General features: G+C 36.2%; 1 protein-coding gene across 1 annotated transcript in view; it reads left to right on the plus strand.

The window, feature by feature from the left end:
- Window positions 1-2,868: 2,868 nt before the first annotated feature.
- The window catches only part of ndst3 (N-deacetylase/N-sulfotransferase (heparan glucosaminyl) 3), a 129,535-nt gene continuing 117,866 nt past the window's right edge, over window positions 2,869-14,537 (plus strand). Inside the window, 2 exon segments of the mRNA XM_056460394.1 lie at window positions 2,869-3,216; window positions 5,758-7,005. Coding sequence (XP_056316369.1) covers window positions 6,022-7,005 — 984 coding nt within the window. The 5' untranslated portion in view covers window positions 2,869-3,216; window positions 5,758-6,021.

The following is a 14,537-nucleotide window of genomic DNA, read 5'->3' on the forward strand; positions in this document are numbered from 1 at the left end:
ACAGTAGCCGAAAAATAAAATAAACAAGTAAATAACAGACTGAGAATGTGGTAAAATCTGAAAACGTTGTAAAAACCAGGCAAGGACTTTTCTTTTTCTGATTGCTTTTTAAAACACTGTCGGATGGGTTTAGGGAAAGGGAGGGTGGGGGGATGAATGGGTTGGTCACTCAAATGACAGCGGCCTCTTGTGGATTTACGTGAGAACAGCAGGCGCAAATTGCACTCGCGAGAGAAATTTGAGATCTGAAAAAGCGTATACAGGGGCCTCTGTTGGATTCACGAAAACATAAATTGCAAAAAAACGTAGCTCCTGTGGCGTATTTGGCACCCTCCTGAAATGTATATAGAGGTACTTAATCAGAATGAGCCTGGGTTGGTAGAAACACACTGTCTGACACTTTATCCAGTATTTGCACCAGTTTTTGCACACATTTTACCATCACTACATATAAAATTTTAAAATAAAAAAACATTGTGCATTTATGAAATATGCTTCACACAGGTAAGTAGGCTTGACCCACCTCCTGTAGAAATACAAACTCTTTATCTCTCAATAAAAAAAAATGTATTGATTCCTTACTTTAGCACTTAATTTCTGAGCAATAAAAGTTCCTTTGTATAATTAGCACTTCTTGTGTGTATTGCCTCTTCTTCTTGAATTGATGAATGCCTCCTCAATTGAAAGTTGCTTTGGACAAAAGTGTCTGCTAAATGACTAAATAAATGTAAGATTTTTAAAAGGACCAGTGCCTCCAAACCCCATTCCTAACCCTATCCCTCATTAGGGGAAGAGCAAATCATACTAAAATGTACGAATGAGATCATACAAATCAATATGAATTAGTCACTAAAACAAAAGTTAAAAATTGACATGAGAAAGCATTTGAATAAATGTGGAGGTAATTTTCGTGTTTGGGTGAACTATTCCTTTCTATTTAAATTTGGTCATGATAAAGCACAGCAAGTGATTTACAAGGATAAAATGGTCATTTTTAACCAGGAACCTCTAAGAGGCGTTTACTTTGAGATCGTGTGTATGTTTGCATGCTCATTGTGAGTGCTGGTTTGTTCCAATCAAATCACGTTTAGTGTTTTTAATGGCTGAGTGCACTCGTGTTTGAACATGTCTCTAATGAGCTCCTGAGCGGTTGGTGAGTACATTAGTTTTCACTTCCGCTCAAATTTAAAATCAACCTAATCATTAACCTAAACTGCACCTCTCTCCCTTCATCCTGCATGTGTAAAGTCACATCAATCTCTTTATCCCAGTTGTAGTTAATTCTGCAGAACAGTTTGGTCCACGCTGCCAGTAGCATTTCCGCAGTAGTCAGCACTGTCCTGTTTCATTTTGAGTTAAACCCTCAAACCGTTTTGATTTACGAAAAGCAGAACAGAACATCCTACTCATGGAAACCAGACGGTGCTTCCAGAGGCCAGTTGAAATAAATGCTAACATGTAGGATGTTACGGTTGAAGTAAAATGTATTTGCTTTTGTTGTTTTTAAATCTAAAATCATGCTTGTTGAGGAAAATATACTGTTCCTCTGTTTGTCTGATCAATTTTATGGATCACACATTAAACAAGATGTTTTAGAAACACAACATATTAGCAGGGTGACACATGAGCATTTAAGCATGCAGCACTTCATTATTCAACTGACAAGACAAACAATGCTGGTGTCCCTTTCAAATTAAATAAAAATAAAAAATGTAATAAAATCAATGAAAAAAAAATGACAGAATGTTCTCGAATGTTTCAAATATGTTTTGGGAGATGTATGAAAATTTAAAAAGGATAAGGACAGATGTTTTGGGGGTTTACACTGTAGAGTTTGTCACCAAATGATTTGTGTATTAGATGATATTTGATATTTGAATGATATTAGTAAATAAGCCTGACAAGGGTTTTTGATATAAAATATTTTTACACTGAATGACATTTAGATATAAAATACTGACTGACTGACTGACTGTCTGACTGACTTACTGACTGACTGACAGACATTAATTAACAAATTATGACACATTATTATGTATGCAATAAAAATATATCTAAATCTGAATTACTATTTTAATGTGTGTATTACTGAAACTCCATTTTCTCTGTGACCCACATTGTTACCAAAATAAATAAATAAAATGGAAACTGTTTAGCCATCTTATAAAATTGTACTTTTTACTCGAAACCATAATTTTATCAACATTAAATAATTAAAGCATTGGCCTGAAAATCACAAAATTCTCCATAATCATCTTTACTATTTACCTGATAATTTTATCATTGTTTACATGCATATACTGTACATGTATTTATCTTAAACCGTAAAATCACTTGAAGGCATTGTCTTTTATTACACTAAATAATTTTAGAGTATATAACAATTTAAAAGCAGTTCATTCCGCTGTGGCGACCCCAGATTAAAAAAGGGACTAAGCCAAAAAGAAAATGAATGAATGAATGAATGAATGAATGAATGAATGAATGAATGAATGAGTGAGTGAATGAATGAATGAGTGAATAACAAAGTAAATAAAAGAAAACTTTTTCATGTTAAAATAAATTATTGATTTTTAAAACTGAGTAGCATAAATTTATATAAAGTATGATCACACATACACTGCTTGTCATTACAATATTAATTTAAATAATATAAAGACATTTTTTAATTAAAAAAGTAATGAGGCATCTTAATAAAAGTATTAGCATTGATCACCGTAACCTATCATCCGATTACATTATTGGCTACCAAGATACAAAGTGCCAATCCCTCGAGCATCTCTCTCTCTCTTTCCCTCGCTCTCTTTTAATATGTGAGCTAAAGCGCAAAGCGCGGCAGCAGCGGCTCTATTCAGTTTGAGGCTGGCGGTGGAGGGGAGTCGCATGTCTCCGCGCTCTACTCGGGATATTCTCTTCACTTGGTCGTTTGAGCGCTCCTTCTGTCTCCAGTCCTGTCTATCTTCTCCTGTCTCCAGTCCTTTCTCCCCCCGCGCTCTTTTAATCCGTGTCGCAGTGAGAGAAAGGCAGAAGGGGAAGAGGGCGCAGAGAGAATAGGGAACCGGTCCCCGCATCATTCCAGATGGCTGCCTCTGAATCGGTAGATGAGATTGGGCTCTCGGGTTCAGAGCTGTGAGGAGCTGCTGTTCCGGAGAGAGAGAGAGAGGCGGCTCTGCTCTCACTGCTTCCCGCGCAGCAGTGCCTCGGCTTCGGCTTAAGGTAAGAGAGCTCGTCGGCTGGCGAAAGTGCTATCATTTTGAGTTACGTTTGGTGTTGAAGCCTAACTTTGTGCTGAATGGGGTGCTGAGCGTCTTTGTGCGAGAGAGATTTTAGAGATGCGCTGTGCTGGAATGTCACGGACCGGAGATGCTGCGCGTTTGATTGTGCTCTCGTTGTCTTTTTTTTTTTTTGTACGTATTTAACAATTTCTTACTTTAAAACAATGTTTATTGAGCAAAACTGTTATAAGCGTGACAGAAAAAAGGTGTCTGCTTTAGTTTTTAGGAACACGCGTAATGCGTACTATAATACATGCGTGTGTTTGTCTCCATTGTAGGCTAGCTTATATCAGCGTCTTTAATTGAAAAGTAGGGTATTTAAAACACTTTCTGAAATGTATTTATCTTCTGTAGCGTATAGGCTACATCGTATATATTATTCTAAACAATCTTGTTTGTTTAAGACGTAGGCTGCGTGCGTTTGCTAAATTTACAAGGAACTAAAAGTGTAAACACCTTGTTCGTCTTTTGATTATTAGTTTTATTTTTTAATATTCAACTTTCATGTTACGTTTTTAGTTTAAACTTTGCCTCAGGTTGGGATTATTAAGATTAAATAGAAACTGTCTTTATTGGGCTTTTAACCAATTTTTCTGTAGATATTTTCTGTTTAAGATGGCAGGGCTGATGTAAGACACGCATTAGTTAGCCTATTCGTTTAGGTATTATTAGTATTAAATTAATGTAAACAAAAAGCTTGTTCTGATGTGATGTTTGCCTATTCAAAGAATGCGCCGCCTCGCGGAGAAACACGCACACGCGCGCGCACACGTTGCTCCAATGTTGCCTATTACTTGGTCATCTCATAGTACCTTTTATTTTAAAAAGTGTAAACATAACCCACAAACAAACTTTATGATGACATGTTTATTACTAAATATGACTTGACCGATTTATTTAGAGTTTAAATTGTGAGGAGTTGGTTCTTCTCACAAATCTGCAAATACTGTACAGCAAGATGTTGCAGCCTGCGGACTACACTAAACTCACTGATTGCTAAGTTTTTATTAAATATTGTTGGGTAGTAAAATATTATTAACTTGTTATTTGATATAGATCTGTCTTATAAAAATAACCAAGTGGTTTAATATAGAGTGTCTGTAACCCTCTCGGTAACCCTGTTCAGTAATGATGTGAAAGAGATGCTCTTTTCCAAATCTCAGTTTTTCACATATTCGCAGATATATATTCCGCACTTCAACCTAGCATATTTCTACCCTCCTCAATTCCCCTATGATGTTCCTGTGCACTGCTGTAATCTCTTATTTCGGTCTTGTGTAATTCATGTTCCTTTAATTACAAAGTCTGATATCACACCAACTGTGACTGCACATAGTCACACACACATACATAAACAGAGAGTGAACATGCACTTGTTGGTTGTACTACTATACAATTGAAGTCAGAATTATTAGTCCCCCTGAATTATTAACCCCCCTGTTAATTTTTTTCTCCGATTTCTGTTTAAGGGAGAGAAGATTTTTTTCAACACATTTCTAAACATAATAGTTTTAAAAAGTCATCTTTAATAACTGATTTATTTTATCTTTGCCATGATGACAGTAAATAATATTTGACTAGATATTTTTCAAGACACTTCTATACCGCTTAAAGTGACATTTAAAGGCTTAACTAGGTTAATTAGGTTCACTAGGAAGGTTAGGGTAATTAGTCAAGTTATTGTATAACGATGGTTTGTTCTGTAGACTATCAAACAAAATATATAACTTAAAGGGGCTAATAATTTTGACCTTAAAATGTTTTTTAAAAAAAATTAAACTGCTTTTATTCTAGCCGAAATAAAACAAATAAGACATTCTCCAGAAGAAAAAAATATTGTCAGACATAATGTGAAAATTTCCTTGCTCTGTTAAACGTAATTTGGGAAATATTTAAAAAAAAACAAAAAAAAACAAAGGGGCCTAATAATTTTGACTTAAACTATATGTATTAATTTATAAGAGTCAATGTATGTCAAAAAAACATACCTCAATATTGTATTTCTGATAAACAATCCTCATTTTATTTGTCACTTTACCTATTTTGGAGGAAAAACAAAACATACATTCTAACTGCCATACCTTTTTCTTCAGAACCAACTTTTTGAAGACAGAATGCGGTTGTGCAGTTTACCTTGTGTATACACAGTAGGCTATATGCGTGCCACAGTTGATTCCCATTAGAAAAATGATGAATTTCTCCCTTAGAGCCACCCTCAGGCTCCTATTGGCTCACTCTCCAACTTCCTATTTATACACAGCCAATCACACACTCCTCCCGGGAAGTGTTGGCCACAGCTGGTGAAGTGTTGATTGAAAACAACCTGAAGGCTGACGGCTGAATTGCCCCTCAAGAGCATCCATACACACCCCTGATGAACACTTCTGTGGAGAAACACACACGCACAGGCACACCTCAGAGATGGTTAAAGTTGTACTAAAACAAGAATTTGCTTGTCTTTTGTCGTCTGTGTTCTCTCTAGGTTTGTTGGGTGTCAGGAGGAATCTCAAGACATGGAGGTTTGCTAGTTGGATGAAGGATTTTGAACAGCTGGTGACGTAGGGCACATTTTTCCACCCAAACCTCCATAAGTGGCCTGTCTTGGAAGCGAATTTACCAGTTTTGTGAGATGGTCACATGACTGGAGCATGATTACCAAAAAAGCCAATTTGCAGCTTTAGCCCGCCTCAGCGAACAATCAGAGACTCCCACCCACACACACTCCCACACATGTGCTCGGTTTGCCATGAATCTGGCCACCAAGCTGCGGAGGAATCTGAGGAGGCTGGTCATCCTCCTCGCCACCTTCTGTATGGTCAGTGTGTTAATTTCCGCTTACTACCTTTACACAGGCTCCACCCAAGAACTGGACCTTGCAGACCGCGCCATTGGTCCAGACTGTGCTGACCTCAGGGCGCTTCCTTTCCGACAGTCAGAGCCTAGGACGCCTAAACCAATCGATCCATCACGCAAGGATCCGGTGGTGCTGGTATTTGTGGAAAGTCAGTATTCTCAGCTGGGACAGGACATCATCGCCATTCTAGAATCCAACCAATTCCGGTACCATGCCGAAATTGCGCCAGGGAAGGGTGATATCCCGCCTCTAACGCACAAAGGCCGTGGACGCTATGCCTTGGTCATCTACGAGAACCTTCTGAAGTATGTTGGGATGGACGCATGGAATCGAGACCTTCTGGATAAATACTGTGCAGAATACAGCGTTGGTGTCATTGCTTTTCACCGTGCAAGTGAAAACTCCCAGCCTGCACTGCAGCTGAGGGGTTTCCCTCTGACACTAAGAACAAACGTCGCACTTCGAGATTGTTGCGTGAATCCACGCTCACCTCTGCTCTACATAACACGGGCGGAAGTGGACCGAGGCCATTTACCGGGAGAGGATTGGACTGTGTTTCAGTTCAACCACTCCACGTATGAACCCGTTCTACTGGCTAAAACTCGGCCTAGGGAGAATGGGGCAGCCCAGATCATCCCAGGCCCACAGGGTCTCCATGCTACCATCGTGCAGGACTTGGGACTCTACGATGGGGTGCAGCGCGTGTTGTTTGGACATGGGCTGAACTACTGGTTACATAGACTTATACTGGTGGATGCCATCGCATTTTTAACAGGCAGGAAGCTTTCGCGATCTTTGGAGCGCTACATCCTGGTGGACATAGATGATATTTTCGTGGGCAAGAAAGGCACAAGAATGAACGTGAATGATGTCAAGGTAAGCGTTTAGAATTTTTGGAAATTAATTAATTTTTTCATTTGAAAATACATGTACAAAAAACATTAAATGCACATTTTGGTCACATGACACATGACGAGAGACATTCTACAGTACAACCAGGTCAACAAATTCCAATCTGTTTCAACTATCACCCAGCAAAAACTAGTTACCCAGACTTTAATGATTTGTGGAAGCAGAATTTGGTTGAAGTTTAGTCTGAGTTGCCCGTCGCAGGTGTTCACGTCTGATGTACTAAGCGCGAATGTTTTTGTGTGAACAAAAAGGGGATGTTGTGTGTGTGTGCCGCTGAATTGGAGTGGGTGTTTGAGTTGGCCTCAGTCAGTATAAAGAGGCTATTTAGTGGGACAAGAGCAGTAAAATGGTGTTCATTCTCTCTTTCACACACTCATTCATAATCTCGTTCCCACGTTTGGCCCCTCTCTGAGGCTGTTCAGCAGATTGAAGGGCCGCTCACACTCTATTGTAAGATGACTTCATGACTTTCAGAGCTTTCAGATTCAAGTGCATGCACACGAGTAGATATGAATTAATACATGCAATAAGAAATAATTCGAAATGGATACATGAATAGAAGAGACACAAATGATGAACAGAATGGTTTACCAATAAATTAATTGTTAAAATGTTCTTATTTCATTCCAACCATTTTTTGTAGAACTCACTTGTTTTATTGTTTTTTTTTATTTTTTGTAATAATAATTAAATAATAAAAATTATGTAGTACTGTTTTCTGATAAAAAGGTTATGCAGGGCTTGCACTCAAAAAAAATTCATTGGGACAACTTAATTTTTTTATGTTCAATCCACATAAATTTGTTAAATGCGTTAAGTTAACTAACTTGATTTGTGTTTGGACAACATGAATTAATTGTGTGGAACCCTGCATTTTGTACAGTGTGGCTAATATTCATAATGAATTGCTTGCATATTATGTTTTCAGTCCACACTATAGCTTACATGAGTATACAACAACCAATACAACAATACCATATTTCTGGATTATATGTAGGGACAAAAAAAGTTGTAAAAAATTTACATACTTCTTTAATAAATAGGCTTTTACCCGGTTTTAAATTTATTTGTTATGATTAATTGCCGAAGCTGTTATCACAATATACAGTATTATCATGATATTGACCTAAGCTGCAAAAAAAGCATACCTTAACAGGTATAATAAACAAAAATTATTGTGTAGTATATTGCTTTATTGTATATACAGTTGAAGTCAGAATTATTAGCCCCCCTTTGAATTTATTTTCTGTTTTAAATATTTCCCAAATGATATCTAACAGAGCAAAGAAATTTTCAAGGTATGTCTAATAATATTTTTTCTTCTGGAGAAAGCCTTATTTGTTTTATTTCGGATAGAATAAAAGCAGTTTTTAATTTTTTAAAAACCATTTCAAGGTCAATATTATTAGCCCCTTTACGCTAAATATTTTTTCAATAGTCTGCAGAACAAACCATCGTTAAACAATAACTTGCCTAATTACCCTAGTTAACCTAATTAGTTACCTAGTTAGCCTAATTAACCTAGTTAAGCCTTTAAATGTCACTTTAAGCCCTAAAGAAACGTCTTGAAAAATATCTAGTCAAATATTATTTACTGTCATCATGGCAAAGATAAAATAAATCAGTTATTAAAGATGACTTTTTAAAACTATTATGTGTTGAAAAAATGTTCTCTCCATTTAACAGAAATTGTAAAAAAAATACACAGAGGGGCTAATAATTCAGGGGGGCTAATAATTCTGACTTCAATTGTACATATTCAGAGTAAATAAATGTTATAAAGAAAAAATTATGTAGTCTCATTAATAAACATTAGTTTTTGCAAGTTAAAATCAAGTGAGACATAGTCATATTATTAATTTTAAAAATATATCAAAATATCAATTTATTAGTTATTAACTGCATTTAATAAAATGATTTTGACTTATGACAGATTTTAATGTGTTATAGAAATTTACTAAGAAATTACTACGATTACTAAGATTAATAAATGCTTTTGTAATTGTCAGTGCATTGTTCTTGTCATTGAGCAATTCCATGAACATGTCAACCTTGCCATGAAAAAGTTTTGGCCAAAATATCGAATATCGTTTCTGCTTTTTTTGTGTAAGCAAGTATTTTACAGTGCTTCAAAATACTCAAAAATGTCTCTGTTAATGTTTTCAAACAATTAGATTTGATTTACCAAAGACACAAAAGTGCCAATTTCACATCTGTCACATCCATAATGGGGTGGTGTCACATCCATAACAGCTTTTTCCTCATAAATGCAAAAAATGTCAAATAAAATAAAAATAATTTTTGTTCTATAATAACTCTAATAATTTTGATTAGCATTATTTCTCTTGTGTTGTACAGTTTAATTCACAGAATTTCTACAAAGTGTATTGGATACTGTAAACTCGCTAACTTTATTCATCACATCCATAACACATGTTTATTTTCCTCATTTAATAAAATATGTTTACAGATTGATATTTGTCTGCTCCCATAACTCTGTGGTTAGTTGTTTTGGAAAATATAAACAGATGTTTTAATATAATGTTAACATATACTTTCTCTGTGAATTTATGTTTTGAGATTCTTCTGCACTTTAATGTCACATCCATAACGCTTGAATTGCTTCATTACATTACATTGATTTTAGTTAAATTAACTTATGATAACAAATGAAGCCTTATGATTAGTGTTTAGTGTCATAGGACACATTAGCAGAGTAATTGTTTGAATTAATAAATGATTAATAAATATTAATGCATGATCATCATCACGATATATTGAATTATTGAATATCGGCATATGTCGATACATGAAACACATTAACTGATCATTTTACTATAAACCGGTTTAATACAAATCCCTTTCTGTATGACTAATCAGTTATAAATTTATAACATTTAAACATATGAGATAACTACCAGTTAGGTGTAATCATATTCTGTGCCATTTTCATGAATATTTCAAAAAGGTGAATATAAATCATGCTGTAACATTTTACACATCTTTGTCACAAGTCTAAAATAATTATAAAATATTGAACCCACTGGGCACATGCAGGAATTGTTTCACTTTTTTATGATTGCTCCTTATAGCTCATTTCCTTGTCAACCTTCCCTTGGTTTCAAACAAACAGGCTTTTTGAAAAGTGTGATACCATTATACCTACTGTATGTGGGTACACATTTAATTTCCGAATCTAATGTTCCTCGAAAAAGGTTAGTGGCAAAGCACGTGACACCTCCCCAGATGTTGTTAGCTAAGAATGTGTGTCGTCAAATTCTTCCCGATTGGTCTGAGCTAATTTAGACCTGGCAAATGAGCCAGCAGTAAGATAGAGGTTCTAGAGGGGGTGCTCGGGGAGAGAATTAGAGCTATACACTGGAGCATGGCTGGAAATGTCAGCGGAAAATTCCCGGAGGATTCTGGGGAAAAACAAGGCGTGTAGTGAAGGGGGAGAGAAGTGGGAAGGCTTTGATCCACCAGCCATTGTTTTTAGCCACTGTTACTGCTGTTTATAGAGAAGCCTCTGACTGTTTAGAACAGGCTGTCAGAATCCAGAACAGGTGTGTTTGTGCGTGTGTGAGGAAAGGCCGATGCTAAGCCAGTGGAATGAAATGGCAGATAACAGCTAATCAATGGAAAACCTGAGCTTCTGGACTGGTGGGTCACGAATTAAAAATGGGACATAAAGTCTGTTGTGATAGAGTCAGGAGGGTTGAACCGATACTAAATGTCAAAAATAAAATGCAGCTAATCGTATAAGAACACATTGGTAAAGTGTGGCCACATTCACCATTGTTTGGCAAATTTTCAAGGATGAAATTGAGTGATTTCCATGGGAATCTGGACAATTAAGAACTTTGCTTAATGAGTGCATCTATTTTACCCCTTTTACATGATGTAAGATAAGCCTTTGTTGTCTCCAGAATGTGTCTGTAAAGTTTCAGCTTAAAATACCCATTAGATCAGAATCTGCCCATTTTGGTGTTTTTGTAGCCTGTGGCTTTATATCGAAATGAGCTGCTTTTCCCCGCCCACTGTTCCCACGTGTGTGTCTGCCTCTCCTGCTCCTTGCATTAGATAAACAGCAGTCAGTGATATAGACCGACACAGATGAAGCTGAAATACAGCTCTGTAGTCAAAAATAGTTTATTCAAGCCTCTCTGAAATGATGAGTCACACACAAATGTCGTTTGCAGTAAAAACACACACACACACACACACACACACACACACACACACACACACACACACACACACACATTAGCGTTTACTGACACCATGCAGCTGTAATGATTATAGCAGTTAAGAGTGATTTTACTGTCTTTATTTCAAATATGCTTTGTTTTAAAAACATTTTAAACTTATAAATGTATAAACATATTAAACTTATAAAAATCACATAGAGTTGGAACAAATATTTGAATCTGTTTATTTGCAAAAAAAAAAAAGCTCTGTGGACATGTGTATACATGTTATTATAGAAACATGGTGCCTGTCAATTAGTTTGGTGGACAGGGAAAACCGCACTCCTACGTCACGTTGCGGTGAACCTCAAAATCACTCGGATTTGCATCCTATTTTAGCTTAAAGAAATTTTAAAAAAGACACTTATTGGGTTTACAGTTGAAGTCAGAATTATTAGCCCCCCTGTGTATTCCCCCCTCCACACTCCCCCTCCCCCCCACACTTTCTGTTTAACAGAACATTTTTTTCAACACATTTCTAAACATAATAGTTTTAATAGCCCATCTCTAATAACTGATTTATTATATCTTTGGGATGATGACAGTAAATTATATTTTACTAGATATTTTTCAAGACACAGCTATACAGCTTAAAGTGACATTTTAAAGCCTTAACTGGGTTAATTAGGTTAACAAGGTAGGTTATGGTAATTAGGCAAGTTATTGTATAATGATGGTTTGTTCTGTAGACAATCGAAAAAAATATAGCTTAAAGGGGCTAATAATTTTGACCTTAAATTTTTTTTTATTATTATTAAAAACTGCTTTTATTCTAGCCGAAAAAAACAAATAAGACTTTCTCCAGGAGAAAAAATATTATCAGACATACTGTGAAAATTTCCTTGCTCTGTTGGGAAATATTTAAAAAAGAAAAAGATAATTCTGTCTTCAACTGTATGTCACACCAATATGACAGTGGACACACTATACATACAGACAGTTCTGTCCAGACAGTTCACAAAAGTTTATTTTTTATCATAAGTGCCCTTTAATGTTGAAATAATGTTCAGTTTTTGCATAGACAAATTGTAGGACCACCATGCTTTAGGAGTTTTTAGGTAAAATATAATATACTATGTAATACAAATGGCTAACACTATATTTTTATGGTCCGTTTAATGTCTGCTTAATATCTGTTGATACTGCTCCTTCAACAGACATTTGACTGACTTTAAGAAACTTTGCAAGTACATGTCAACTTACCCTAACCCCAACCTTACAGACTACTTATAATCTAATGAGAATTAGTTGGCATGTAGATGCAGTGTAGCTTAAATTCAATAAACTGACCTTCAAAATAAAGTGTGACCTATAAATAAAATATAATGTACTCTTATTCTTTAAAAAAAAAAATAAATAAATAAAAATAACATATCACATTACTTTCCTTAAAAACAAACTAAAAAGCACATTATTTACTTAGATTGTAGTATATTACTTCTTCCCCAACACTGGTCAAGAGCCACTGGTATTTATTATGTTTTGTTTTTTGCCTCTCAAAGTGCCGGTGGCTGTTGTCTTGCAATAGTTTCAGTTAAAAACCTTTTTTAATGTTATACTGAAGAAAAAATAAAAGTCTCCTCCATCTTTGATGGCCTGAGGGTGAGTACATTATGATGAATGAACTATGAACCATTTAACAACAGAAAACGCACATGATGCTAATGTGTTCGCAACCTCAGACTAATGACTTCATAAACAGAGGAGATCGTTTTTATTGTATTTTGCTGCACATAGGTAAAGATGGATGGGTAGAAACCAACCAACGTCATCATCCTCAAAAAACAACAAAAACATCCTATGTTAGGTAGAAAGGTAGATAGGTAGAAACTAACCAACGTCATCATCCTCAAAAAACAACAACAACATCCTATTACACCTGAAAAAGCCTAACCAGTTGAGAGCCAATGGTGAATGAAAAATAATATTTGCTCTCCATTCACACAGCAGTTACTTTCTGACTTTTTGAATAGGCTTAAGTCATGTGTTTGTTGAGATTGTAAAGATGAGAAAGACAAAACAGGAGCGAGAGTGAGAGCGAAAGGAACCCCGTGTGCTCTAGATGTAGGTGTTGTAGATTACAATGTCACTCTTAGTGACTGGTTGCCATATCTCCCATCAGCCCATGGGGCACGCTAAAAAAACAGGGGACACCAGTGATAAATGACTCCATGCACACTTGCACACTCACAAACACAAATGGGATTTACCCTCACTTTACAAGTGTGTGTGTGTGTGTGTATATGTGTGTGGATTCCCCAAGCAGAGATTCTGCTGAAATTGCAGTTAAAGTGACCTTGTGTTAGTGGTTTTGTAACAGGATGTTTCTGCACTGTATCTGTGTGTGTGTGTGCGCGCAATTTTACTTTAGAATGGTTGTGTTTAAAATAGTTTATAAAAACATGACAGCACGTATAATACTGAGCTCACCGAGCTTAACTGCTATGTTTATGGAGTATTGATGAATTTCTTTATGTGCACTTGGGGCCAGGGGCGGATTTAGTGATTTGGGGGCATTAAGCAAAGTTATAAGTTCTAAAATACACCTTTTGTGCTTTAATTTATTTTTAATTGATTTATTTTTCAGTTTTTTTTTTCTTATATGACTCAATCACTGCCCAGCTAGCAAAATTCATGTGGCTAAAATCCAGTCCACACCAGACATTTACATCCGGCCCACTTACCACATAGAATGATGGCACTTGGGCAGTCCACTCCTGGTTGCCAGATTCGGGCCACAATTAAGCCATAGCAATACCACATATCAGCCAGAATTCAACCAAATGAGCCAGAATTGACCCTATTCCACACCAGACACTTACATCCGAACCACATACTGAATGGCTCTAGGGTAGTCTGCTCCTGCTTACCAGATCTGGACCACAAATTAGCTATATTACTACCCATATCTGCAATGTCAAAGAGCTATGGTTTGACCTCTATAATTATCAAATGATCACTCTACTTTATCTTTACCAAAAGTGATCTATCATATATTTTAGGATAACAGTACCATACTTGTCACATCTTACTTCAGCTGCTTTGAGCTCACACCATCTTTAGCCAGAGATACTTGCCCATATTTGCCATATCTCCTCTGGGCTACTGGCTCAGAGCCACATTAGCCAGAGCTTACTGTGCTGGAATATTTGCCAAAAGTGGTCCACATATGTTTTAAGTTAACTGGGCCACATTTGCCATATCTTCTCTGGGCCATGATAGACTAAGAGCCACATTAGCTAGAGTTTA

This window comes from Danio aesculapii, chromosome 1, assembly GCF_903798145.1.
Source record: "Danio aesculapii chromosome 1, fDanAes4.1, whole genome shotgun sequence".
In the NCBI taxonomy this organism is placed as follows: Eukaryota; Metazoa; Chordata; class Actinopteri; order Cypriniformes; family Danionidae; genus Danio; species Danio aesculapii.